Source organism: Taudactylus pleione, unplaced genomic scaffold, assembly GCF_031769625.1.
Source record: "Taudactylus pleione unplaced genomic scaffold, aTauple2 ptg000277l, whole genome shotgun sequence".
Classification (NCBI taxonomy): domain Eukaryota; kingdom Metazoa; phylum Chordata; class Amphibia; order Anura; family Myobatrachidae; genus Taudactylus; species Taudactylus pleione.
The window spans coordinates 2,960,545-2,987,859 of record NW_028284679.1 but is presented as its reverse complement, the minus strand read 5'-3'; the positions used below and the strand labels follow the sequence as shown (position 1 = coordinate 2,987,859).

The 27,315-nt window shown below is 46.8% G+C and overlaps 1 protein-coding gene across 1 annotated transcript in view; it reads left to right on the top strand.

The window, feature by feature from the left end:
* Positions 1-6,072: 6,072 nt before the first annotated feature.
* Positions 6,073-27,315, top strand: part of GAREM2 (GRB2 associated regulator of MAPK1 subtype 2) — a 118,307-nt gene continuing 97,064 nt past the window's right edge. The window contains exon 1 of the mRNA XM_088481745.1: positions 6,073-6,391. Coding sequence (XP_088337871.1) covers positions 6,280-6,391 — 112 coding nt within the window. The 5' untranslated portion in view covers positions 6,073-6,279. The remainder of the gene's footprint in view (positions 6,392-27,315) is intronic.

The window sequence follows — 27,315 nt, the reverse complement described above, 5'->3', positions numbered from 1 at the left end:
CCCAGCCGCCATCAGCTTCCTCTGCCCCAGCCCCCATCAGCTTCCTTTGCCCCAGCTCCCATCAGCTTCCTTTGCCCCAGCCTCCATCAGCTTCTTCCATCCTCAGCACGCAACCCCTAATCCTCTATAATCCTCTATCCCTAGTAGCAACCATCCTCTCTACAGCACAGCTTACCTTATGGGCCAGCATGGAAGATGTACGGCGACATGACATCATGCCGCCGCATTGCGCACTTAAATGTCAGGCCCGGCCCGGACCGCAGTTGAGCCATCTGGAAGATCCCAGCGCTGCCCGGGCCAGGCTACAAGGTAAACGGGGCTGAGGCTGGGCGGTGAATGTGGGTCCTGGCAGCCGAAGCCCAGCAGTAAACAAGGCGGCCTTGTGTTGTGCCCGTCCGGTCCTCAGGGCCTCTCTGGACCTTCGGGCCTGGTACGGGTGTACCCGTAGTTTCCCCTGTCGCCGGGCCTGCCCCTAACCCCCCCTCTTCTCTCCTGTACATGGTCACACTGGGGGCATATCATACCTTACCAACGCTCACAGTCAATGTAAAACATCCAAACATATTAATTATACAAAAGTATTTCATAATAATAAATAATATTACAATATACCTATTTATATAATATATATGATACATTTTAATATGATACTATTTATTCAAATAACCCATTGTAACATTAACCAATAAATAGAAATAACATGCCTTTAAAATGGCCATAATCTCTCTTTTTTACATGTATTACCAAAGGGCGTTACATCTCCGAATCAGACCCTATGGGGCCCATTTATCAAAGTGTATTTGAGGTAAAATCCAACGAAAACACCAGTTTTGGGGAGTTTACCTCAAATACTAAGTATACCCCAGATGTATGAAGGAGGGACCACAGCTGACATCTCCGATACCTGCTGCGATCCCTCCATTGCCGCCGGCAGCCGCCTCCCCTATAGGTTTATACGGGGGATGCGATGCTGCCAGATTTACCAATATCCGGAATGTGATGCATTCCCGACATTGGCCCCCGCAGCTAACGCCATCTGAAGTTGGCGTTAGCTGCCGCAGACTATGCCGCATAATTAGCCGGCAAAGGGATCTGCCAGAACCCTCCCCGGCTATGGCGGATGTGCATGTGCATCCGCGGGACTGCATTGGCCGGCCGCTCTCCGGAGACATCTGGGTGTCCGTGTCCCTGCATGTCCCGATGATACATCTGGCCGATAAGATCGCTTTTGCAATGCAATCATGGGCGTTACTGGCATGCCCTGATCGCGTTGCAAAAGCGATCCTTGATAAATGGGCCGCTATGTGTAGAGAAACGTACTAGCGTTGCTGCATTACAGGATTTACCTGGTCTGAGCAACGTTACAGAGCAAAGTGTGGATCATTGACCCTAGACATTGTGGCAATGACAGTGGACATGAGGCCTTGGGCAACCTACTGTACGTAATAATAACAAGTATACTCTGACTGTCCTCAGGTTTACACACATGTTGTACTGTAACTTTTACGAAAAGTGCCTTTTATATTTATTTTTACCTGAAGCTGCCTTATCTGATTATTTATAGCCTATGAATAGAGGGCACCTATGGTGAGGGCACCTCTGTCTGCTGGGGGGTGAAGTTGCAGTAAGGCTGGGGACACCTAAGTTTGGGTTCCAATGGAGAAATGAGGTGAATACTTGGAAGGACAGCTCTGGAAATGTCTCCCGTCTCTTCTTGCGCAGGCGAGTCCTATGAATGTCCCACCAACAAGGCCATATCAGGTCGATATTCCATCCTTTGCCAGCCCCGCCCCCGAACAAGCGACATCATGATGGCATGAAAAGGGTGCGGGGCCAGCAGGACCAAGAAGGAGCTGAGTGCTTGGACTGTCTTAAGGATGGCTCTGTAGCAGTGACCGGCGCATGCTTTGGGCTGCAAGGTTCTGCTTCATGGTGGTTCCACAGGGGAGCAATGGTGCTGCACCCAGTCACAGATGGAGGGACAACGTGGCAGCCCAGGGCTGTACCATGGTGACATATTGGAGCGTATTTGTTGGTAGAAGTAAATGCAGGAAAGAGAAGAAAGGTAAAGTCTGACCATGGTGCACTATGGGGCTGAAGATGGACGGTATTACACGGCCGCTTACTACGCAGCAGCGTAGTAAGCGGCCGTGTAATACCGCAGCGCAAAGGCTGCAGGAGGTAAGTAAATAGACGCACACTGCCAGCTTCTGTGATCTACTGCTGCATAGATGCAGCATCGGATCACCATCGGGCAGGAGGAACCCTAAGGTAACTAAGAATGGCCGATACAACTACGGAGCAGAGGCCACTAAGTCTGCAACGTCAGCAGCGTGTCAATCGTGCTGCGGCGTCCAGGGCACTGCGACCGAAGCAGGTGTGGTATAAAAGATCAATGATAAAATGGTTGACACCAAATGGTCGACATGCAATAGGTCAACGGGGACAAAAGGTTGACAGGGTTAAAGGGTCAACAGGTTCAAATGGTCGACGCACACATGGTCGACAACAATGGTTAACATTTTTTTTTATAATTTAATCCTAAACCCTAACCCTCCTGTAGTACCTAACACTCCCCCAGTTCCTAACCCTAACCCTCTCTCTTGTAACTAATCCTAACCCTCCTCTCCAGCAGTCTAACTTCAACTCTCCCCCCTGTCACCTAACCCTAACCTCCCTCAGTGCCTAACCCTATCCCGCTCCCTAGTAACTAATCCTAACCCTCCCCTTCCGCAGCCTAACCCCAACTCTCCCCTAGTGCCTAACACACCCCCAGTGCCTAACCCTAACCCGCTCCCTAGTAACTAATCCTAACCCTCCTCTCCAGCAGCCTAACCCCAACTCTCCCCTAGTGCCTAATTCTCCCCTAGTGCCTAACACACCCCAATTGCCTAACCCTAACCCGCTCCCTAGTAACTAATCCTAACCCTCCTCTCCAGCAGCCTAACCCCAACTCTCCCCTAGTGCCTAACACTCCCCCAGTGCCTAACACTCCCCCAGTGCCTAACCCTCTCCCTAGTAACTAATCCTAACCCTCCCCTTCCGCAGCCTAACCCTAACTCTCCCCCCGCCACCTAACACTAATGCTGCCCATCCACTACACGTTCAGAATTTCAACGTATGCAGATCAATCATCCCCAAACATGGCAACCTGGCGGCGGTCATCAGGTTGACCGTCATGTTCGGGCGATGATTGATGTTTAAAACGACCAGCGGGCGCCTGCATCGCTGGTTGTTGTTAACATTTTACTGCCCGATTTGCGGGCGATTACCAAGCGATGGAGCGATAACGACCGTCGTTATCGCTCCATCGCTAGGTTTAATCGCCTAGTGGATGGGCAGCATCACCTTCCCCTAGTGCCTAACACTCCCCCAGTGCCTAACCCTAACCCCTCCAGCAGCCTATCCCTAACCCTTCCCCAAGTGTTGAAAAAAGAATGTCAACCATTTTCGTGCCAACCATTTTTGTGTTGACCATTTGAACATGTTGACCTTTAAACCATGTCAACCTTTTGCACTGTCAGTATCATTCATCAAAAATTATTTTTAATATTTACATTGTTTTAAAATCTCAGCGAAATAAAAACATGACAGTATGAAGATGTGTTTAATAGAGAATAAATACTGATTTAAAATGAATGAATGACGTGAGAGGGTGCGATTCCTGGGCCTGACTCACAGATGGGCGGTACTGCGCAGTCGCAGGGAATCGGCTGCGCAATACCGTCCAACTAAATGCAATGCAGCGGGAAGCGCATGTGGGAAAACTACACCTCTTACCTCCACCTGCGATCCCAGCGCTGTGTCCGCAAACGCTGCCTCATATACCATCGCAAGTACACAGGACTTATACATAAAGGGCCTGATTCTGAGCCGGACACGGTCAGACTAAGCGCAACACTGCGCCTAACTATTGAACGTATTAAAAGAAAAAATTCACAACAGAATGAGAAGTCCCTGATTTACCGATAATGTCATATAAATCTCTTGGTCCATAAAAGAGCAGATAAAGGGCCTGATTCTTAGCCGCTCGCTGTTTGCGTGCGCTAGCTCTGATTCAGGGTGGGGTTTTTTTTGTTTTCTCCTGCCCGCTCACTAAGCTGTGGGTGCCCACCCACAGCTTGTGCGAATGGGCTGGAGATGGTCGCGATTATCGCAACCATCGGCATTGCGAGGAGACCCTAAGGTAGGGTCTCAGCACTCGCAATGCCGAGTGGACTTCCTGCTCTATTAACTCGCTATGGGGCTCGCGCATGCACATGGCGTGTGACGTGCATGCGCACTGTGCCACCATCGCCCTGCTTGCGAGCGCTATGCGCTCGCGAGCGGGTCTGAATCAGGCCCAAAGTGCAATATCAGCCACACACAGTGGGCCTGATTCAGAGCCGCTCGTAAGCGGCCGCTCGTTCGCTCTGAGCGATGTTCGCACAACTGCGCATGCGTATGGGTCGTAATGCGCATGCGCAAACCAGTCATTGCGGTCGGAAATCGTGTGCTCGCAAAACAGCGAGGGGCTACTAATTTGATTGACAGAATGTACCGTTTGTGGGTGGTAACAGGGGAAGGTGATGGAAAACGGGGGAGTGGAGATCCGAACGCAGGCGTGCCTAACGGTAAAAAGGGCGTTTAATGGGAGTGCATAATTAGTAAAGGAGCGTCATCGACCACGTCACTTGGTTGTCTTTTAGCCTGAACTGCTCGCAGTGATTGCCGTAAGAATAACCTACCACAAGCACTGCGAGCAGTTCAGATGCCTTTCGATGTACCCGATTAATCTAATAAATACCGGAGATAACGTGTGTTGCGAACTGCAAAGGGGCGTCTTTCGTTCGCACGCTCAGACATAGAGGCATCAACACACCGCAAAGAGCGAGCGCTGAATTTAAATGGCCGGCCCCCTTTTTGGAACGACCGTCCGCAAATAGCGTCCGGGTCTGATTCAGGCCCAGAGCCCCAATGCTCCCTATTTGGTCCAGCGCGGCGTCATGTGAAATATTTAGTTACTGCCTATAACGCAGTTCCGCTGAAAAGCGGTACCCAGCTGCCCTCGGCCTCCTCAGAGGTGTCGGAGAGTTCTTGCGCAAAGAGGAGAGGAGGTAGTGGCGTAACATGCGGCATGGTAATACATCAGAGGAGGGGGCCCCTCGCTCTGGATCCATATCAGAATATACTGCGCCGTTTTCCCTGTGTTTTCTACCTTGGCGGCAGAAAGTATAGTTAATGGGTAAAGGCTGACTCGGGGGCTGTGTGTACCACGTGCCGCCCATTATAGATAAGCCCATGGTCACATTCTCATTCTCCATCCTGAGTCCTCTTCTGGGACAGCAGAACAAAGTGGGCGAGAGGGGGGCAAGTACAGTGGAAGCTGGCGCACCTCACCTACATGGGAGTCATTAGAGCATCACTAATATGAGGGTCCGCACTTGTGCTCGAGTCCAGATGGTTAAATCAAATTGACTGAGGTTCTATTTTAGTCACCTGTGCTCAAGCATGGATATCCTTAAAACCTGGACTGTAATGGCAGAGTTTGGGAACCTCTGGCTTATGGCATAGATAACCGAATGCCTAAACCAAAATATTTCAACCATGGAAATGAACTTAGAAGTCACCTCATATAACATGGACACACAAGTGTGACCCCCCATATTAGTAATAATGTTCTATATAAATGACCCCCACTCTAGATATACTATAACAATAAAATACATTTAGTGCCATGTGTCCATCCAGCAGCCATATACACCGTATGAGATAATAGAGAGTGTAGGGGGAGATATCCGGGTACTAGGGACGATGTTCGATGTTCTCACATTCAGCCAGCACCCAACGGGTTACCCATGAATGAGCCAGGACACTCACTCGGGCTTCTCTCCTGCAGAGGATGCAATCACTTTCTGTGCTTGTTGCTCCCACACCTCCCTCCTCCTCCTCCTCCTCATCATCCCGGGGAGGGGCCTGCAATAGCATCTGTGAAAGGACCAGATCCCACAGGAGCAGTGGAGTGAGTGAGAGAGGGGCTGGGGAGGTGGAGGTGGGGCCTCTCTCCACTCGTCCTGTGAAGAAATCTGTGAATGTAATGAACTGTCTCACTTGGAGCACCAGCAGCATGGCACACACAGGAGCAGCTGCCGCCCCCCACAGTGCCTCGCTCCTCCTGCCCTGGGGCTGCCGCATGACGCTCGGACTGCTGCTTGGGATGATGGCGGTTGTAGTGGAAAGTGTGGACCCCTGAGTGCTGTCACTTTTTCTCGAGGGCTATGCAGAATTTCCGGGAGAGCTATGGAGAAAGTGGCGTCCGGCATCGCAGAGCTGAGCTGGAGCTCTGTGGCATTACCCTTGGATGTGATTGTTAGCAAATTCCGGCTGCCCACCCTGGTGAGACTTGGAAAAGGTAACAGCCGGCAGGGCGAGAGCCCCTTACCCAGCAACGCGTCTCCTGTATATTCCTGTATTAAACTTTTAGCTAAAAGATGGAAAGTTTGGCGCAGGGCTGGTGTACATTATAGTACATGGCACCTAGGGATACAGTACATGGCCTGCCCATGGAGGTGCCCCCATGGAGGGAGTGAGGGACTGAGTGGCTCCTGGTCAGCTGTCCTTGGTACTGATGTATCAGGCAGCTCGGAGAGTGCGATGCGCCAGTCCCTGATCCCTCCTGTGCTTTCCACTCTGCAACCTAAAGGGTTAAACATGGAGCCACAGTAAATGGTGGGTTGTGTAATCAGGAGAGTGCGCTGGGGACCCGCAATGTGCAGCGTGCAGCCTGGGAATCTCATGTCAGCACTTCTAATACCAGGGTGCATGTTACAGCAACGATCTTCATAATTCACACTGTACACAAGGTGTATTTCCTATATAATATCTATCTATCTATGTAATATCTATCTAATATCTATCTATCTATCTATCTATCTATCTATCTCATATCTATCTATCTCATACCTATCTAATATCTATCTAGCTATCTCATACCTATCTAATATCTATCTATCTATCTATCTATGTAATATATATCTAATATCTTTCTATCTATCTCATATCTATCTATCTATCTATCTATCTATCTCATATCTATATATCTATCTCATACCTATCTAATATCTAATATATATCTATCTCATATCTATCTATCTATCTATCTATCTATCTATGTAATACCTATCTAATATCTATCTATCTATCTATCTATCTATCTCATATCTATCTATTTCATAACTATCTAATATTTATCTAATATCTATCTATCTATCTATCTATCTCATACCTATCTAATATATATCTATCTATCTATCTCATATCTATCTATCTATCTACCTATCACATATCTATCTATCTGTCTATCTATCTAACTATCTATCTCATATCTATCTATCTATCTCATATCTATCTGTCTATCTATCTAATATCTATCTATCTCATATCTATCTATCTATCTATCTATCTACCTATCTAATATATATCTATCTATCTAATATCTATCTATCTACCTATCTAATATATATCGACCTATCTAATATCTATCTACCTATTTACCTATCTAACTATCTATATATCTACCTATCTAATTTTTATCTATTTATCTATCTACCTATCTAATATCTATCTCATATTTTTCTATCTATATATCTACCTATCTCACATCTATCTATCTTCTATCTATCTATCTATCTATCTATCTATCTATCAATTCATCTATCTTGTATCTATTATCTATCTATCTATCTCATATCTATCTATCTACCTATCTATCGATCTACCTACCTCATATCTATCTATCTATTCATCTATCTAGTATCTATTATCTATCTATCTCATATCTATCTATCTACCTATCTATCTATCGATCTACCTACCTCATATCTATCTATCTATCTATCTATCTATCTAATATATATCTATCTCATATCTATCTATCTATCTACCTATCTAATATCTATCTATCTACCTATCTAATATCTATCTACCTATTTACCTATCTAACTATCTATATATCTACCTATCTAATTTTTATCTATTTATCTATCTACCTATCTAATATCTATCTCATAATTTTCTATCTATATATCTACCTATCTCACATCTATCTATCTATCTATCTATCGATCTACCTACCTCATATCTATCTATCTATTCATCTATCTAGTATCTATCTATCTCATATCTATCTACCTATCTATCTATCTATCTATCTATCTAATATATATCTATCTCATATCTATCTATCTACCTATCTAATATCTATCTATCTACCTATCTAATATATATCTACCTATCTAATATCTATCTGCCTATTTACCTATCTATCTATATATCTACCTATCTAATTTTTATCTATTTATCTATCTACCTATCTAATATCTATCTCATATTTTTCTATCTATATATCTACCTATCTCACATCTATCTTATATCTATCTATCTATTCATCTATCTTGTATCTATTATCTATCTATCTATCTCATATCTATCTATCTCATATCTATCTATCTATCTATCTATCTATCTATCTCATATCTATCTATCCAGGGGCGTAACCAGAGGTATGGGGACCCAATAGCAGCATTTCCTCGGAGACCCCATAAGTCTACCTATACAGTGCTCCTGTAGTTGTGCTTATTATGCAGTACCCCCTGTAGTTGTGCCCAAATATGCAATGCCCCCAGTTTTGCCCATTATGCAATGCCACATGTATTAGAGCACCAGCAACTATCTCCTATCTATCTATCTCATCTCATATCTATCTATCTATCTATCTATCTATCTGTCTATATATCTCATATCTATCTATCTATCTATCTATCTATCTATCTATCTATCTCATATCTGTCTATCTCATATCTATCTATCTATATATCTCATATCTATCTATCTATCTATCTATCTATCTATCTATCTCATATCTATCTAACTATATATCTATCTATCTATCTATCTAATATCTATCTATCTGTCTATCTCATCTCATATCTATCATCTATCTCATATCTATCTATCTATCTATCTATCTCCTATCTATCTATCTATCTGTCTATCTCATCTCATGCCTATCTAGCTATCTATCTCATATCTATCTATCGATCTCATCTCATATCTATCATCTATCTATCTCATATCTATCTATCTATCTATCTATCTATCTCAAATCTATCTATTTCATATCTATCTATCTCATATCTATCTATCTATCTATCTATCTATCCATCTATCTCATATCTATATATCTATCTCATCTATCTATCTATCTATCTATCTATCTATCTATCTATCTATCTATCTATCTGTCTATCTCATCTCATGTCTATCTCATATCTATCTATCTATCTATCTATCTATCTATCTATCTATCTCATATCTATCTATCTATCTATCTATCTATCTAATATCTATCTATCTAATATCTATATATCTATTTATCTAATATCTATCTATCTATCTCATATCTATCTATCTATCTATCTCATATCTATCTATCTTTAATCTCATATCTATCTATATATCTCATATCTATATATCTCATATATATCTAACTATCTATATCTATCTCATATCTATCTATCTATCTCATATCTATCTATCTAGCTATCTATATATCTATCTAATATCTATCTCATATCTATCTAATATCTATCTCATATCTATCTATCTCATATCTATCTATCTATCTATCTATCTATCTATCTATCTATCTATCTCTGTCCTTCCTATGTGAGAGGTCACACTTTCTATCCCTCATGTATGATATGTTGCACAGAGGATCACACAGGCTGTTGTACATAGTTGCCCATCGGATGGGGTGCACACTCTCCGGAGACCCTGCTGTAATTAGAATTACACCTTGGAGATGGGGAAATACACAGAGCTTTGCTGTGCAAACAGCGTGATGAACAGGAGAATTCATCCCTCAGCCACTTTATATTATTTGTATTATAACAAACTTTTCCACCTTTCTTCCATAATACTGCGTGGTTCAGTCTCATGTATGGACTAAAGTAACCACAAGACGTAATGGCCTATTTATCTATTATCTCTACCCAGATGTTCATGCGGAAATAGCAGCTTCTGTATGATTCCACTAAATAAGCAAAACTACCCAAGGTCACACTTACTGTATACGTGCACCAGGACAGATCCCAGCAGTGTAAACGTGCGCTGATGCCATTAGCAGTAAAAGTATAGCCTTTAATATTCGCAGGGACATCTTCTCCAATAACAGGTTGTCCGGCGATATTAAAAGGAGGGTATTGATAAATAGCTCCAAAATGTGATCCAAAATCGCCATGAAGAGCGGTGATAAGGGGCACTAGATTTTGGGGGTATTTCTGACAGTTTTTGTAAATAGAGGCCCCTAAAACAGAAACTTGTGTTGATTTTGTGTTTACTAAGCAGTTTTTATATTATGCAAAGTTTGGCTGGAATGGTGCTGATGATCCTTTATAAGATTAGGCTAAGACCCTCCAGCTAAGAGTTGGTGCAATATTATATTAAGTTGGCCGTACGCAGAGAATACCCCTAAAAATGCCTCTGCACCCCTTTATATCATTAGTGGGGTCAGATGAGGTCATTGTCTGCTCGCATTTACCACCAGTCCTGACCACCAATCCATGGCTCATCATCAGACAATGGTCACGTCGGGTGATCGACTGTCTTTTCCGGCTATACAATGCTGTGATTTGCAGACTGATCAATTTAGTTGGTTGTCAAAATCTCCGTGCTTATGGCTACTGCACCGATACGACATGACCTAACCACCCTATAACTAAAATGTATTATTAGTCTGTTCTGATACAACATGACATAACCACCCTATAACTAAAATGTATTATTACAGTCTGTTCTGATACATGACCTAACCATCCTATAACTAAAATGTATTATTACTTTCTGTTCTGATACGACATGACCTAACCACCCTATAACTAAAATGTATTATTACAGTCTGTTCTGATACGACATGACCTAACCACCCGATAACTAAAATGTATTATTACAGTCTGTTCTGATACAACATGACCTAACCACCCTATAACTAAAATGTATTATTACAGTCTGTTCTGATACAACATGACCTAACCACCCTATAACTAAAATGTATTATTACAGTCTGTTCTGATACAACATGACCTAACCACCCTATAACTAAAATGTATTATTACAGTCTGTTCTGATACAACATGACCTAACCACCCTATAACTAAAATGTATTATTACAGTCTGTTCTGATACAACATGACCTAACCACCCTATAACTAAAATGTATTATTACAGTCTGTCATGATACAACATGACCTAACCACCCTATAACTAAAATGTATTATTACAGTTAGGGATGTGCGCCGGACCATTTTTGCCGGATTTGGATTTGGTTCTAATTCGTCGTCCGGCTTTGGATTTGGATTTGCCAAACTGCGGTGACTGGCTTTAGATTTGGATTTGGATTTTTTTTACAAAAATTGACAAAAAAAGCTAAAATCACATAAATTGGTCTTTTTTTTCTTCCTAGAGTATTATTAACCTCAATAACATTAATTTCCAGTCAATTTAGACCATATCACAGCTTATAATATTGTTTTCAACATTATTGGCCAAAGGTTGCAGTGAGCTGACTGGTTAATAAGCGACAAAGCAGCGGCACAACGACACAGACACCACAGTATAAAGCACATCTATGACACATTGCCACACAGCAGTGGCAGAAATGAAAAGTAGTGCACCCACCCAGTGGGGTACGGCCAGCAGAATCACAGTACTTGTTTACATAGTGGGCTACGGCCCAAGGAGTCACAGTGCACAATCTTATTCACATTACACCGCACATAGGGCCTGATTCACATTACACCATAAAGTAGTGTCTCTTATTTATGTTACGACACACAGTAGTGCCCCTTTTACACAATGCTCACAGTAGTGCCCCTTTTACACAATGCCCACAGTAGCGGTGTCCCTTACACAATGCCCCCAGCAGTGGTGCCCCCTATGCAGTCCCCTTAGTAGTAGGGTCCCCTATGCAGTGCCCCCAGTAGTATGCCCCCCATTAGCATGCCACCCAGTAGTATGCCCCCCATTAGCAGGTCCCCCCAGTAGTATGCCCCCCATTAGCATGCCACCCAGTAGTATGCCCCCCATTAGCAGGCCCCCCAGTAGTATGCCCCCCATTAGCAGCCCCCCCATTAGTATGCCCCCCATTAGCAGCCCCCCCAGTAGTATGGCCCCCCCAGTAGTATGGCCCCCCCAGTAGTAGGCTGCCCCAGTAGCAGGCCCCCCTCAGTAGTAGGCTGCCCCAGTAGTAGCCCCCCTGTAGTATGGCCCCCTCTGTTGTATGGCCCCCCAGTAGTAGTAAGCCCCCCCAGTAGTATGCCCCCACAGTAGTATGGCCCCCCCAGTAGCAGGCCCCTCAGTAGTATGGCCCCCCCAGTAGCAGGCCTCTCAGTAGTATGGACCCCCAGTAGCAGACCCCCCCCAGTAGCAGACCCCCCCAGTTGTATAGCCCCCCCCAGTAGCAGACCCCCCCCAGAGGTATAGCCCCCCCAGTAGCAGGCCCCCCCAGTAGCAGACCCCCCCCAGTAGCAACCCCGGCCCTTGCACAACTTTCACAAGTAAAAAAAAAAAAACTTACCTGATTCCTGATTCCCCACTCCCGCGCCGTCCGCTCTGCTGAGCCTGTCACACACTGCAGAGGGAGCCGGAAGACGGAGCTCATGTGTGAGCTCCAGCCGGCTCCCTCCGTGCAGCAGCCAATGAGAGTCTGTGTGACTCTCATTGGCTGCTGTGACAAACACACAGCTGCCGCTGGCGGCTGTGTGTTTGTGTCTGTGTAGGGCAGAGCGCTATCACAGCGCTCTGCCCTACACAATAGGAGCCCTGATGTCGGATTCTCTAGTGAGAATCCGACATCAGGCGGCCGCCGTTCGGCCCCGAACGGGGATCCGAGTCAGGCGGTGAACACCCGAACAGGGTTCGGGTGGACTCGGATCCCCAATGTTCGGAGCGGTTCGGATTCCACAGAATGTAATATGAAATGTATTATTACAGTCTGTTCTGATACAACATGACCTAACCACCCTATAACTAAAATGTATTATTACAGTCTGTTCTGATACAACATGACCTAACCACCCTATAACTAAAATGTATTATTGCAGTCTGTTCTGATACAACATGACCTAACCACCCTATAACTAAAATGTATTATTACAGTCTGTTCTGATACAACATGACCTAACCACCCTATAACTAAAACGTTTATTACAGTCTGTTCTGATACATGACCTAGCCACCCTATAACTAAAATTTATTATTACAGTCTGTTCTGATACGAAGTTTCAGTTTCAGTCACCAAATACTAGGACCCACAGCACCTTCAATTATATTTGCACGATTCTGATGCCTGACCCGTCCACAAATCGGGCGTACAACCCAAGAGCCAGGATGGGTACAATGTTGTGAAATTGTTGTAATGAATTTGCGGTATTGCATCAGCTGACAGAGGTGGAGACGAGGGATCATCACGTGCGTTAGTGTTGGTTATTATTAGTCTTTGTGACTTTTTGTGTGATGCATCTTTGTTGTTAGTATGAAATTGCTGCTCTTAGTACATATCTGGTTATTAATGTTGTGCAGAATTAAATCTTAATGGATCATGTATATTTATAATCTATGTTAACGTTTGGACTTTCCATGTAACATAACTTTTCTATGATGTTGGAGAAGTTAATTTAAACAAAAACTAAACAAAGCCTAAGTATTACTTACCTGCGTCCAGGCAGCCTCAGACCTGATGCCTCCCCCAACGTCTACACTGATCAGGGGAGGCTGTCCTCACTCCCTGCATTAGGAAAGGCTGCTAGACATAGCTGGCTCATCCTCACACCTAAGGCCCAGTGGGTACTGAAGGCCAAGAATTACTCTAATCCTTTTATATATTTGTTGTCAAATGGAGAGTGGGAAATTGACCCAAATCCGTAAGTTGCTTAGGGCCCCTTGGGGATCTTTATCTATATTTGCTGGCATGGCAGGAGGAATGACAGTCCCCTAAGGTCTGCTCGGTCGAGGAGTTCAGTGTGTTACCCATCGCCAACATGGTACCAAGAGAGGGCAATCTCCCCTACACACTGGAGAGATCTGTGACCCATCAGGCAGAGGGCTTTGCCCAATCCAAATAAGTCATTTTCACATTTTTTTTATTTTAAGCATCAAATTCCACCTAAAATAACATTTTGGGTGGATTTAGACCAGAATAAAGAGCTGGACTCGGGATTAAACACTACTGTAGGTCATCTACGCTGAAGAAGAGATTGGTGTTTTTATATATTAGTCACCCTGCGCCATTCAGATCTCCAAAACTCCCAATTTGATGGTCAACTTCTGTGGTTTGTTCCCTTCCCTGGAGAACCGCAAAACATGGTCCTGGCACAGCCTATAAATGTCCTGACAGACACATATTGATGTTCTGTTTGTTATCACTAATGCATTCCTGAACATCTGGAGGTTCTAAGGGAACTCTCTTACGGTGAATAAATCCTTACAGGACCCAGTACCACCCCTCCACCCTCTTTCCCCAATCCTTGTAGTACTTTGTGGGTTATGTAACGGTGCTGGAAGTCATGTCACATTCCTGGAACGGAGAGATGGGTGTTGTTGCTGGTGTGAGTCCCATTGGTGGTGTTTACCAGCGGGCAGTGAGAGACCTGACGGGTGAGGCGCCCTCTCTCTGACACAGCTCCCCAAGCAGGCGGAAATTGGCAGCAACTTGCTAGAGGTCTCCTCTATTCATTGCTTGGCAACTATTGTGCTAGGAAATGCTAATAAACTAACCCCACTACCAGCATTAGGCCTTGGATGCCGGTTCCTGCATTGCTAATCCCTCAGGTTCCAGAGGTTTTATGCTGTTTTGCCTGCAGGGTGTGCTGGGACTTGTAGTTCTGCAACAGCTGCAGCTCACTGTGCTTAGTTTTGGTACCATAATGTCACTTCCCAGTACAAATGAAATGATAGCTAATGTATAAGCCACAGCTATGCATCAGGGAGTACAGAATCATTTACATGTAATATTTATTATTCTGTATTTAAGCTCCTGACTGATATAAGACGCGTGCTCCAGCAGTGAGGTTGGGCCACGGGCACATTTCAGGGTACAGTTAAAAATAATGAATCAATTTCACCTACGCGGCTGTGCTGTGATAGTCGCTGTTACATCATACTGTTGTCACAGGTTACATCATACAGATGTCATTTATTTATTTCCTATTTTCCTCCAAATTGACTCCCACTTTTTCTCCCCCAGTAAGTGCCTCACACCCCCCCGGAGGTGCAGCCTCTCCTGAGTATGCAGCATCTCCAGACATGCCTGTGTGGCTACCACTCATGTGGGGGTGACAAAGAGTGTAGGGTCCCCTTACTAAAGCTGCACCCCCCATCAGGCTGGCCAGAATGGGGGTCTGGAGCAGTTTGTAAAGAAATGTGTAAAAAAACACACAACACACACACCGTGAAAGTACAGTTTTATTTCATACACACACACACACACACACACCTACACACACACACACATACACACACACACACACACACACACACACACCTACACACACACACACACATACACACACATACATACACACACACACATACACACACATACATACACACACACACATACACACACACACACACATACACACACATACATACACACACACACCTACACACACACACATACACACACACACATACACACACCTACACACACATACATACACACACACACATACACACACACACACACACACACACACATACATACACACACACACCTACACACACACACATACACACACAGATACACACACACACACATATTATCCTTGTGTATCAATGCCTGTTTCCCTATAGATTGTAAGCTTGCAAGCAGGGCCCTCTTACCTCTATGTCTGTCTGTTATTACCCAGTTTTGTTCTATCAATGTTTCCAATTGTAAAGCGCAACGGAATATGCTGCGCTATATAAGAAACTGTTAATAAATAAATAAATAAATAATACACACACACATACACACACAGATACACACACACACACATACACACACAGATACACACACACATTACCAGGAGTGGTCCCCTTGTCCAAAGTAGGCATCCAAGGACTCCAGAATACAAAAAACGAAAATACCGACCCACGCTAGGATGGTTGATATCTCCCGAATGAAACGCTCAGACGCGGTTCCTGCCTTTATAGAGCCGTATCTGAGCGTTCATTGGCTGAGAGAGGTGAGCCCCCGCCTCTCAGCCAATGAATGGCTCCTCCATTGAAGTCAATGGTGGGAACTGCAGAATACACTTTAGTAACCTGCGGCTAGAAAGGGTCCGGTGCTGGTTTTAATTATAGGCGGACCCCTACGCAATTTTTCACCCCCTCTAATTAAAACCAGGACTGGCCCTTCAGCCTGGTGCTGGTACCTAATTTACGGTGGAACCCTACTCATTTTGTTCCCCGTAATTTTAGGTACCAGGACAGGCTGGCAAGTTCAGGGCTGGTTAGTCTTTGGGGGGGGGGAGGGATCTCACATAATTTTTTTCATTTAATTAACCCTTAGAAGACACTTGACATTCAGAAACATACACAAATCACACTGATTTGTGTATGTTCGATGGTAACTCAGGAGCTTGTACATTTAAAACTTCTCTTGAGGCCCCGATTTGAGTGTAAAACGGGCGACTTTAGCAAAACGAATAATGGTCAATTCCCAATTTGTATTAAAAAAGTGAAAAGTACTTCCGATTTGCGCCGATGGTGATATAATTTCTATTGTTCAAAGCGGACGAATTTACGGCATTAAACCACCCGATTTCAACCTGAAAAAATGAAGAAATCACCCGACTTTAATCATAGTAAATTCCCGATTTTGCAAAAAAGTTATATTATCACCCGAAAATGCAAAAAGGGACCAACACGAATGTTAATAAACTTACCCCGTAGTCGCTTGAGCGTCTTTTACTCCTTATAGTTATGGCTCCTTTAAAGAAAGATTCCCGGTGACCTCTATCCTGGCTGCTATTACTGAACGTTTCATTGGGGGTCACGTATTCCCCCGAAATCTCACTTCCAGTGATCCACAAGAATCCCAGGTGCAGAGCTGGTCCCCAGCGACTGCTCACAGGGCACGTGGATACTATATTCCTCTCAGGGACATTGGTATCGCATCACTTGGGCTGAGAAGAAGAGTCAGTAACACTTTCTACAGTCGCCAACTACTGATATTCAGGCATAGGAATAAATTATGGGGGGGGGGGGTAGCTGAACCCGTACGCTGGCTGCACAACATCTCACAGACTACAGAGGACAGAAGAGATGAGACGGTTTAGGCCTCCCTGATGGCATCTCATCGGCCTCAGTGCCCACTACTAATGTGGCATCTCCCAGCATCGCTGCTCATTAACATGCAGGGTGCTGTATTCAGATGGCAACGCTGGCATTATTCACATACACAGAACTCCTGTTCCTCTCTCCCCCTCCTCCCCAAACCCTTTATCCTCCCCCACCCAGCCCTGACTGGGGAATAGAAGCATATTAACCTCCGCAGTGCCAGGGGGAAGACTAATGTGGGCATCCACCTGGGTGAGAGCGTGTAGGAATATTGGTGCAGTCAGCATGTTATGGGGGAAGGGATGCTGGAGGCCTGTGTATTACACAGCAGTGACGTGCTATAAGGTACAGGAGTCGCACACAAAGTGGCCGCAAGCGCGGTCTGTTGCAGCAGCCGGAGTACCTCCCTCGCGCTAATGTAATCGCACAGCTTCACGCTCATAATCGCACCGTCCAGTGGTTTTACCGTCCGCAACCACATCAGTCATTATGAGTAATGGCTCTTACACCTGCCCCACGCAACAGACTTGTCAGAAACAGGCATCCTTTCGCCATACGCACGCCACAAACTAGCACTGAAGTCTGGCTACATGCCCACAACACTTCCACCAGACGGATCTTTTCCATGCGTTGGCAATGTACAAATCCAGCTGCCACCCCAAAACCCCCGTTTCATGGGTGGAGAGATCTGGCCACACACAGGGTGAACTGGTCGCGCTCATATCCTCCGTAATGGTGCGCACGCAGTGTTCAGCCCAGACGCTGTCTGCTGATAATGGCGATACAATCTGCGTCCTGCCGTTGGTCTCTGCGGAATTACTATAACTTCTTAGATAGACCGTTACACATTTGTGGGATGAAGCGTGGGCGTGTCACAACCGTTTTTTTGAGGCGTGTTTCTGCCTGCGACTGTGATACCATACATAGTCATGATGGCTCCGGCGTCTGAGTTCCTGTGGCCATTCTGCGCAACCTTAGGGTTAATAAGAAGTCTGATAATTGACTGATTTGTGGCCAGGCTGTGTCTGTGTCTGTGTACGCAGTCGCATGGATTTGTGAGGCCGCCGGTGGACGTCTCAATACAAATCCCGGTGGCGGTGTCATTTGCATATTTGTGCACAGCGTCTGCGTACAAATTCCCAGCCACGGCGGCAACTTTAGCGTCCATCTCTAAATCCGACCCTTTATGCGACATGCAGATAAGATTTCTATAAATCGTTCTTTAGAGTAATATGTACCTGAGCTTAGCGGCTCTTATATAGAGGCCACAGAGAAGCACTCAGTCCTCCAGCTTTATCTTATGGGGAGCTGAGTCAGACGCGCTCGCTAGGACGCGATCGCTCGTAGCTGGACGATATTTGCAATCTGCGCATGTGTATGTATCGCAATGCGCGTGCGTGAACCAGTGAGAAAGATCGGAAGCGCTCGCTCGCCCAGCATAGACAGCCCAGCATAGACAGCACAGACAGCCCAGCATAGACAGCACAGACAGCCCAGCATAGACAGCCCAGCATAGACAGCCCAGCACAGACAGCCCAGCACAGACAGCCCAGCATAGACAGCACAGACAGCCCAGCACAGACAGCCCAGCATAGACAGCCCAGCACAGACAGCCCAGCATAGACAGCCCAGCACAGACAGCCCAGCACAGACAGCCCAGCATAGACAGCACAGACAGTCCAGCATAGACAGCACAGACAGCCCAGCATAGACAGCCCAGCATAGACAGCACAGACAGCCCAGCATAGACAGCCCAGCACAGACAGCCCAGCATAGACAGCACAGACAGCCCAGAACAGACAGCCCAGCATAGACAGCCCAGCACATACAGCCCAGCATAGACAGCCCAGCACAGACAGCCCAGCATAGACAGCACAGACAGCCCAGCATAGACAGCACAGACAGCCCAGCATAGACAGCCCAGCACAGACAGCCCAGCATAGACAGCACAGACAGCCCAGCATAGACAGCACAGACAGCCCAGCATAGACAGCCCAGCACAGACAGCCCAGCACAGACAGCCCAGCATAGACAGCCCAGCACAGACATCCCAGCACAGACAGCCCAGCACAGACAGCCCAGCATAGACAGCCCAGCACAGACAGCCCAGCATAGACAGCACAGACAGTCCAGCATAGACAGCACAGACAGCCCAGCATAGACAGCCCAGCATAGACAGCACAGACAGCCCAGCATAGACAGCCCAGCACAGACAGCCCAGCACAGACAGCTCAGCATAGACAGCCCAGCATAGACAGCACAGACAGCCCAGCATAGACAGCCCAGCACAGACAGCCCAGCACAGACAGCCCAGCATAGACAGCCCAGCATAGACAGCCCAGCACAGACAGCCCAGCACAGACAGCCCAGCACAGACAGCCCAGCACAGACAGCCCAGCACAGACAGCCCAGCATAGACAGCCCAGCACAGACAGCCCAGCACAGACAGCCCAGCAGAATGAGTGACAGGAGAAGCCGTTTGTGGGTGCTGACAGGGGTTGGTGGCTAGATACGGGGGAGTGGAGGTGCGAACGCAGGCGTGTCTGAGCATCTTAACGCCGTTACAGAGGCGTACATATTTAACAGGCAGCATCATAGTACACGTCACCTGGTTGTATTTCACACTGAAGTGATCGCAGTGCTTGCAGCAGGGTATAGTCAACCTCAAGCACTGCGATCGCATCTGATGGTGCTCGATGTACTGATGGTTTCATGCACTTCCAGGAGATGTCGTGCGCAAGTGGGCGTCTAATGAATGGCTGGTGGGTGTCTGCAAACACAAAGTGATCGCTCGCCAAGACATAGTGGGTGTGCTAATGCCTTGCCGTGCGATCGCCTGCCTTGCTGGGCGTGCGCTGGATTTGCATACACTGGGAGCGAGCGAACGCATCTAGCGAGCGCGTCTGAATGAGCTCCTGAGTGCGATGTATCAGCTGGAGAGAATCAGGGATAGTATCAGAGCCGCTATTGGAAGGAACCAGCAGCTTATGTGCAGGGAGTGCAGGGGTCTCACCAGATACTCAGCAATTGTCTGAGGTCGCGGGGTGCACAGGGCACTGCTGTAGGGGGACCAGATTATGTTCATACTTAAATCCTGACCGGCCTGCCTACTGAGCGTGCAACATCATGACGTTATGCACATGGCGTAATTCAGGTTGTGATGACCGGCTCCGCTAAGTACAGCGCTGACCGGCTGCATATACCGTGCATGGCGTCTATCTGGAGCGTCCATATGATGCTCCTCAGGTGCTGCGGCAGGGCACTGTTCCAGACGCCGTGCTGGCCAAGAGCAAGGGCCAGGGGGAGGGGGGGGTGATGTTGCCGCCCACAGAGCCTCTGGTCTGTGTGATGGCACCAGTCGCCCATAATTAGTAACGGCCCCGTCATTTTAATTTATGAGCATTATGTAAGAAATTTCTGGCAAACGTATAAAAATAAGTTTTTCATGATTATTTCCTCATTGCAGGTATTAAGCTTAAGCCAAAATATAATATATACTGTTGTACATTTCATTTGCAACTTCTAAAGTTTATTGCGATACCAAGTAGAAAATCATACTTTGCAACAAGTTTGGAATAGTTTTGAAAGTGAAGACAAACTTTATATCTAAAGTGGTGATTTTTTTTCTTTTTAATTTTTTTTTTGGGTTACTAAATCAAGTTGCAATAATAAGTGTTACATTATAGTGACATGCTGCAGCAGGCGATGGGCATGGTCTGATATTTAGGGCTTGATATGCCAACTCAAATGGCTCCTGGCAGATGCTCTGACCATTGGGCTCAGACTCCAGCACAGACAGGCACATGCCATTGCGAGAGAGTCATTTATATTCAACGTCTACTACAGGGGTGAATCCCTCTGGGCCAATGCAGATCTAAAGGCAAATCAGCCATAACTGCATCCGTATTTCACATAACTAAGGGCCTGATTCTGCAAGGATCATAATTGCAAAGTTGCACGCAGGCTATAGATATATGATGTATGCACGCAGGCTATAGATATATTATGTATACACGCAAGCTATAGATATATGATGTATGCACGCAGGCTATAGATATATTATGTATACACGCAGGCTATAGATATATGCTGTATGCACGCAGGCTATAGATATATGATATGCACGCAGGCTATAGATATGATGTATGCACGCAGGCTATAGATATATGATGTATGCACGCAGGCTATAGATATGATGTATGCACGCAGGCTATAGATATATGATGTATACATGCAGGCTATAGATATATGATGTATGCACGCAGGCTATAGATATATGATGTATGCATGCTGGCTATAGATATATGATGTATGCTGGCAGGCTACAGATATATGATGTATACACGCAGGCTATAGATATATGATGTATACACGCAGGCTATAGATATATGATGTATGCTGGCAGGCTATAGATATATGATGTATACACGCAGGCTATAGATATATGATGTATACATGCAGGCTATAGATATATGATGTATATACACAGGCTATAGATATATGATGTATACATGCAGGCTATAGATATATGATGTATGCACGCAGGCTATAGATATATGATGCATATACACAGGCTATAGATATATGATGTATGCACGCAGGCTATAGATATATGATGTATACACGCAGGCTATAGATATATGATGTGTGCACGCAGGCTGTAGATATATGATGTATACACGCAGGTTATAGATATATGATGTATGTACGCAGGCTATAGATATATGATGTATGCACGCAGGTGGCTGTGCAATTGTGACCCTTGCAGATATGGTAATGTAGCAGTGGGCATCATGCCCCCTGTGCATTACTTTTCCGAGCTGTGTTGTCCAACGCAGCATCGGATAATCTGCGTACCATTGGCCGGCTGCGGTGCCCCATGGGGTCCCCCAGCCGGCCGCCGCACTTTAGAGGAAGAGGACAGGAAATCTCCATCAGCCGGCGGAGATCCTGGCTTCTTCCCTCCCCCACAACTGCGGCGACACGCTTCCAGTTTGGAAACGGAGTGCATCGCCGACCCCTCCCCGACCCCAAATGGCAGCAGACTGCTCGCAGACCTGTGTGGGCTCGCAGACCCGTTCTGCGTTTCTGCATCTGGTCCACCGTCCCAATCCGTACACTGATTTCATAGCCGTCATCACCATCAGTGAGCGCTTGTACCAGTCCTATGCCTGGTGCACACAATCTGTCTGAGGAGAGACTTATTAATGCTTACGCACAACCTCGCGCTCTCTCCAGCATGGAGCCCGCGCTCTATACTCAGCACTCCGTTACACTTTCTGCATGTGTTACTGGCACTATACATGGTGTATTGGTTCCCCCTTTGCCCCCCTGTCTGGAATGTATTACATATAATAATACTGAACCCATAATGGTTATTGGAGAGACCTTGGGTCCCGTATGAGGGGAGCACATTGCAGTCTGTGTTGTGCGCTGTCCGTAGTGCTGAATGTAATGTACATACTGTATATTCCTCTGCTCGTCTGATCCGGCTGCCCCATGGTAATAACCCTGCAGTGCGACTGATTGATGAGCCCCGCGGGGCAACTTCCCACAAATCTGTCCTCCGCCATATGGGCTAAAGTTCACCATTAACTCATGGAGGGATCAGAGCCACCTTGTTTATCCCTGAAGGAAGAGCAGAGCCACCATAGATGATAAGGATATCTGATCTCTGTCATGTGCTGCTGTCCCCCGCGCCCACTTGTTTCTCTTCCCTCTCCACCTGGAGCAGGTTTCCTGTTTGTTGCTTGAGGCCGCAGCCCTGCGTTGTGTAGGGGAAGCGCGCGGCTCTGGATCTTATATAACAAGTCAGGCCCGGGATGACTGGAAGGATAAATACTACCTTAGATCATTTATGTTGCCAGAGTATTCGGCTCACTTCCTGTGCGCAATCGCTATTAGGGACTGACTCAGAGATGGACGCTACTACACAGCCGCGGCGACTTTGTATGTTTCCGTGATTTGCTGCTGTGTTTGAGGACGCAGTCATCGGATCACCTGCATCAACCATCTGAGTAACCCTCGAGTTTTCTGGGATGCTGGCCATCGCTGCCCTTTCCCCATCTCCAATCAGCCGCGCTGCGGCTTAGGGGGCTCTGTGACCTTGGTCACAGACACAGATACGCACATGTGCAGTAAAGTTCCTGTCCCCACGCGGATCTGCAGCCATTCATAATGTGCGTAAGCCATCGGGTTTGCGTACAACTTTTAATAAGGCCCTACGTCAGTTGTGCGGCCAATCCCCAGAAAATGCCATTTTCGGGGGTTTGACCGCATTTCTCATATTATGCACCAAACCCCATAATGCGACACATTCCGTGCTTGGATGCGGTGGGCAAAGCCATCTTCAAATGGCATTGCCCAAAGCCTATTGGCTTCTATGCGCGACACCCCCTTGGAGGGATCCAATCAGCACCTCCCCGCACCTTCTGCACATTCGCATTAGGACGCCAGAGGAACTTCTGGGTCATAAATCCGGAAGTCCCTCTCTCGCATAGGACGGCTCTAAGCGGGAGAGCTTGTCTTTGCGTTTTTCTTTATGTATACCGGTGTAATTAACGTTGGCATGAATGCGATGAGTGTCAGGATGCATCACAGGCAAATTGCTATGTGTCATGCATCCCGCCATTAGCTTAGTTCAGCTTGTCTGTATGCTGTACTGTTAATGTCCCCCATGTTAGGGGGCACTGATTATTCATTGCCCCTATATTATATAGTGTTGGGATATACTTTATAATTAATATTTTACTACTTATATACATACTTGACAAATACGATTATAGCTGCCATATTACAGAGGAATTTTCTTGTGCTCATGACCTGGGTGGGTGCTCGCCTATCTGGGCATAAGTACACCTGGCACCTGCGCTACTGTGGCACCTGCACTTCTGAGCTGGGTCTATCTGGGGTGCAGATTTTTAAACTTTATTTGCAGCTTTTCAGAGATTTTTGTTTTTTTACGTATACGCCCCAAAGGCTGCAAGTAATATTTTTCCTTTTTCTGTCCTCTCGTCATAAGCACCTTACTGAGACAGAACCCAGGGCCTGATTTAGCAAGGAACGCAGGTGCTTATATGCACGCAATTGGTCGATTAATCCACACGCATACGCATGCATCGCAGTACGCATGCGCAAGCCAGACACTGCGGTCGGAGCTGTGATCGCAGAGGCTTCGCAGGCCGATGGCAGAGGGATTGACATGAAGTGCCGTTTGTGGGTGGTGACGGAGAGGATGGATGGGCGAACGCAGACGTGCCAGTGCGTTTCAACGCCGTTGCATGGGCGTGTGCGTAAGTTATCCACTGCGATACCAGATGTCGCCTGAGGCCTCATAGCATCCGCAAAAGTAAGCAATTCCTGAGTATGGTTTGGGCTTCATTAACTGTCCGATGCTACTCGATGTTACCGATTGTTTATGTTGTGAAAGTATACGGATGTGAGTAAGAGGAAGTGGGCGTCCTTATGTCAGGCTGCGATTGCAATGTGAATGCAAACATTTACATATCACCGCTGATATTAGCAACTGCACTGTGTGCGTATAAGCAGAATAGCGCGCCGTAGTGAATCAGGCCCCCAGACACTGCATTGCCCTAGCCAGCGTTGTATACAGATTGTTTATAATACAGCAATACAAATATACTCCACAGTCCCGTCTCTGGTGAGTCACAGACGCTGGGCGCCAAAGGATGCCCCGCATAGGGACAGGAGCCACCCGTGAACCCACCAACGTGAAGGAGGCACCAGCTGGCAGAACAGATGGACAGTTACACGGAGCAGAGAGGGAGATGATGACATTACTGTCTCCGGATCCCCGGAGGATTTCCAGCACAAACAGATTGACAGGAGGTGATGGCTGACGGGAACATTAGCGCAGTTCCAGTGTATTAAACACGGAGGAAGCAGCTACTTAACGGCTCTATCCTGGTCTCATTCCAGATCCTGTGATCTCCTCCGATGGGAGACGCTGCAGAAGTAGACATCGGCGGGCGCTACGGTGGTAGGTGGCAGCGATGTGCAAATGGAGATTAGTCCACACATCAGACGACGTAACCAGGAGATTGGTTTAGTAACCCATGTATGGCATTCATGGAGCTTGGTGCATATGAGGAATGCGGTCAAACTCCCAAAAAACTGCATTTTCGGGGGTTTGACCACATTTCTGGTGCATCCCGCCCTTCAGGCCTGATTCAGAGATGTTCGTTCATGTACATCTCCGATTGTTAGGGGTCTGCGTATGCAGAGGACATGTTCTGCGCATGTCTATAACTGGTCCTGTGATCTCACTCGCAGACCCCCCCTCCCAAGCTGCAGCATGATTGACACGCTGCAGCGTTGGGGACAGAGCGAGGGTGTGCCTGGTCACCGTGCGTGCCGACCCCTTTTTCCAGGAGGGACATGGCCAGGGTCTGCGTCGACGGAAACATTGCATTTTGAATGCGATACATCCCAGCCCTTACCACATGCACAGTGGTATATAATAACACCGTATACATGTAGATTTGCAATTAAAACCTCACAGGACAGTTCTTCCAATAAGTTTGATACATATGGAGAATGCAAAGGGTTGATTGCATTTCAGTACATCCTGTCCTCTCTCTCCCTCCTATCTCTCCCTCTCTCTCCCTATCTCCTATCTCTCCCTCTCTCCCTCTCTCTGCCTCTCTCTCCCTCTTATCTCTCCCTCTCTGCCTCTCTCTCCCTCTCTCTCTCTCCCTCTCTCTCTCCCCCTCTCTCTGCCTCTCTCTCCCTCTCTCTCTCCCTCCTATCTCTCCCTCTCTCTGCCTCTCTCTTCCTCCTATCTCCCTTTCTCTGCCTCTCTCTCCCTCTCTCTCTACCTCCTATCTCTCCCTCTCTCTGCCTCTCTCCCCCTCCTATTCCCCCCTCTCTCTGCCTCTCTCTCCCTCTCTCTCTCCCTCCTATCTCTCCCTCTCTCTGCCTCTCTCTCCCTCCTATCTCTCCCTCTCTCTGCTTCTCTCTCCCTACTATCTCTCCCTCTCTCTGCCTCTCTCTCCCTCCTATCTCTCCCTCTCTCTCTCCCTCTCTCTGCCTCTCTCTCCCTCCTATCTCTCCCTCTCTCTCTCCCTCTCTCTGCCTCTCTCTCCCTCCTATCTTTCCCTCTCTCTGCCTCTCTCTCCCTCGCTCTCTCCCTCCTATCTCTCCCTCTCTCTGCCTCTCTCTCCCCCTCTCTCTCCCTCTTATCTATCCCTCTCTCTGCCTCTCTCTCCTCCTCCTATCTCCCCATCGCTCTGCCTCTCTCTCCCTCTCTCTCTCCCTCCTATCTCGCCCTCTCTCTGCCTCTCTCTCTCTCCTATCTCTCCCTCTCTCTCTCCCTCTCTCTGCCTCTCTCTCCCTCTCTCTCTACCTGCTATCTCTCCCTCTCTCTGCCTCTCTCTCCCTCCTATTCCCCCCTCTCTCTGCCTCTCTCTCCCTCTCTCTCTCCCTCCTATCTCTCCCTCTCTCTGCCTCTCTCTCCCTCCTATCTCTCACTCTCTCTGCCTCTCTTTCCCTCCTATCTCTCCCTCTCTCTCTGCCTCTCTCTCGCTCCTATCTCTCCCTCTCTCTCTCCCTCTCTCTGCCTCTCTCTCCCTCCTATCTCTCCCTCTCTCTCTCCCTCTCTCTGCCTCTCTCTCCCTCCTAACTTTCCCTCTCTCTGCCTCTCTCTCCCTCGCTCTCCCCCTCCTATCTCTCCCTCTCTCTGCCTCTCTCTCCCTCTCTCTCTCCCTCTTATATATCCCTCTCTCTGCCTCTCTATCCTCCTCCTATCTCCCCATCGCTCTGCCTCTCTCTCCCTCTCTCTCTCCCTCCTATCTCTCCCTCTCTCTGCCTCTCTCTCTCTCCTATCTCTCCCTCTCTCTCTCCCTCTCTCTGCCTCTCTCTCCCTCTTATCTCTCCCTCTCTGCCTCTCTCTCCCTCCTATCTCTCCCTCTCTCTCTCCCTCTCTCTCCCCCTCTCTCT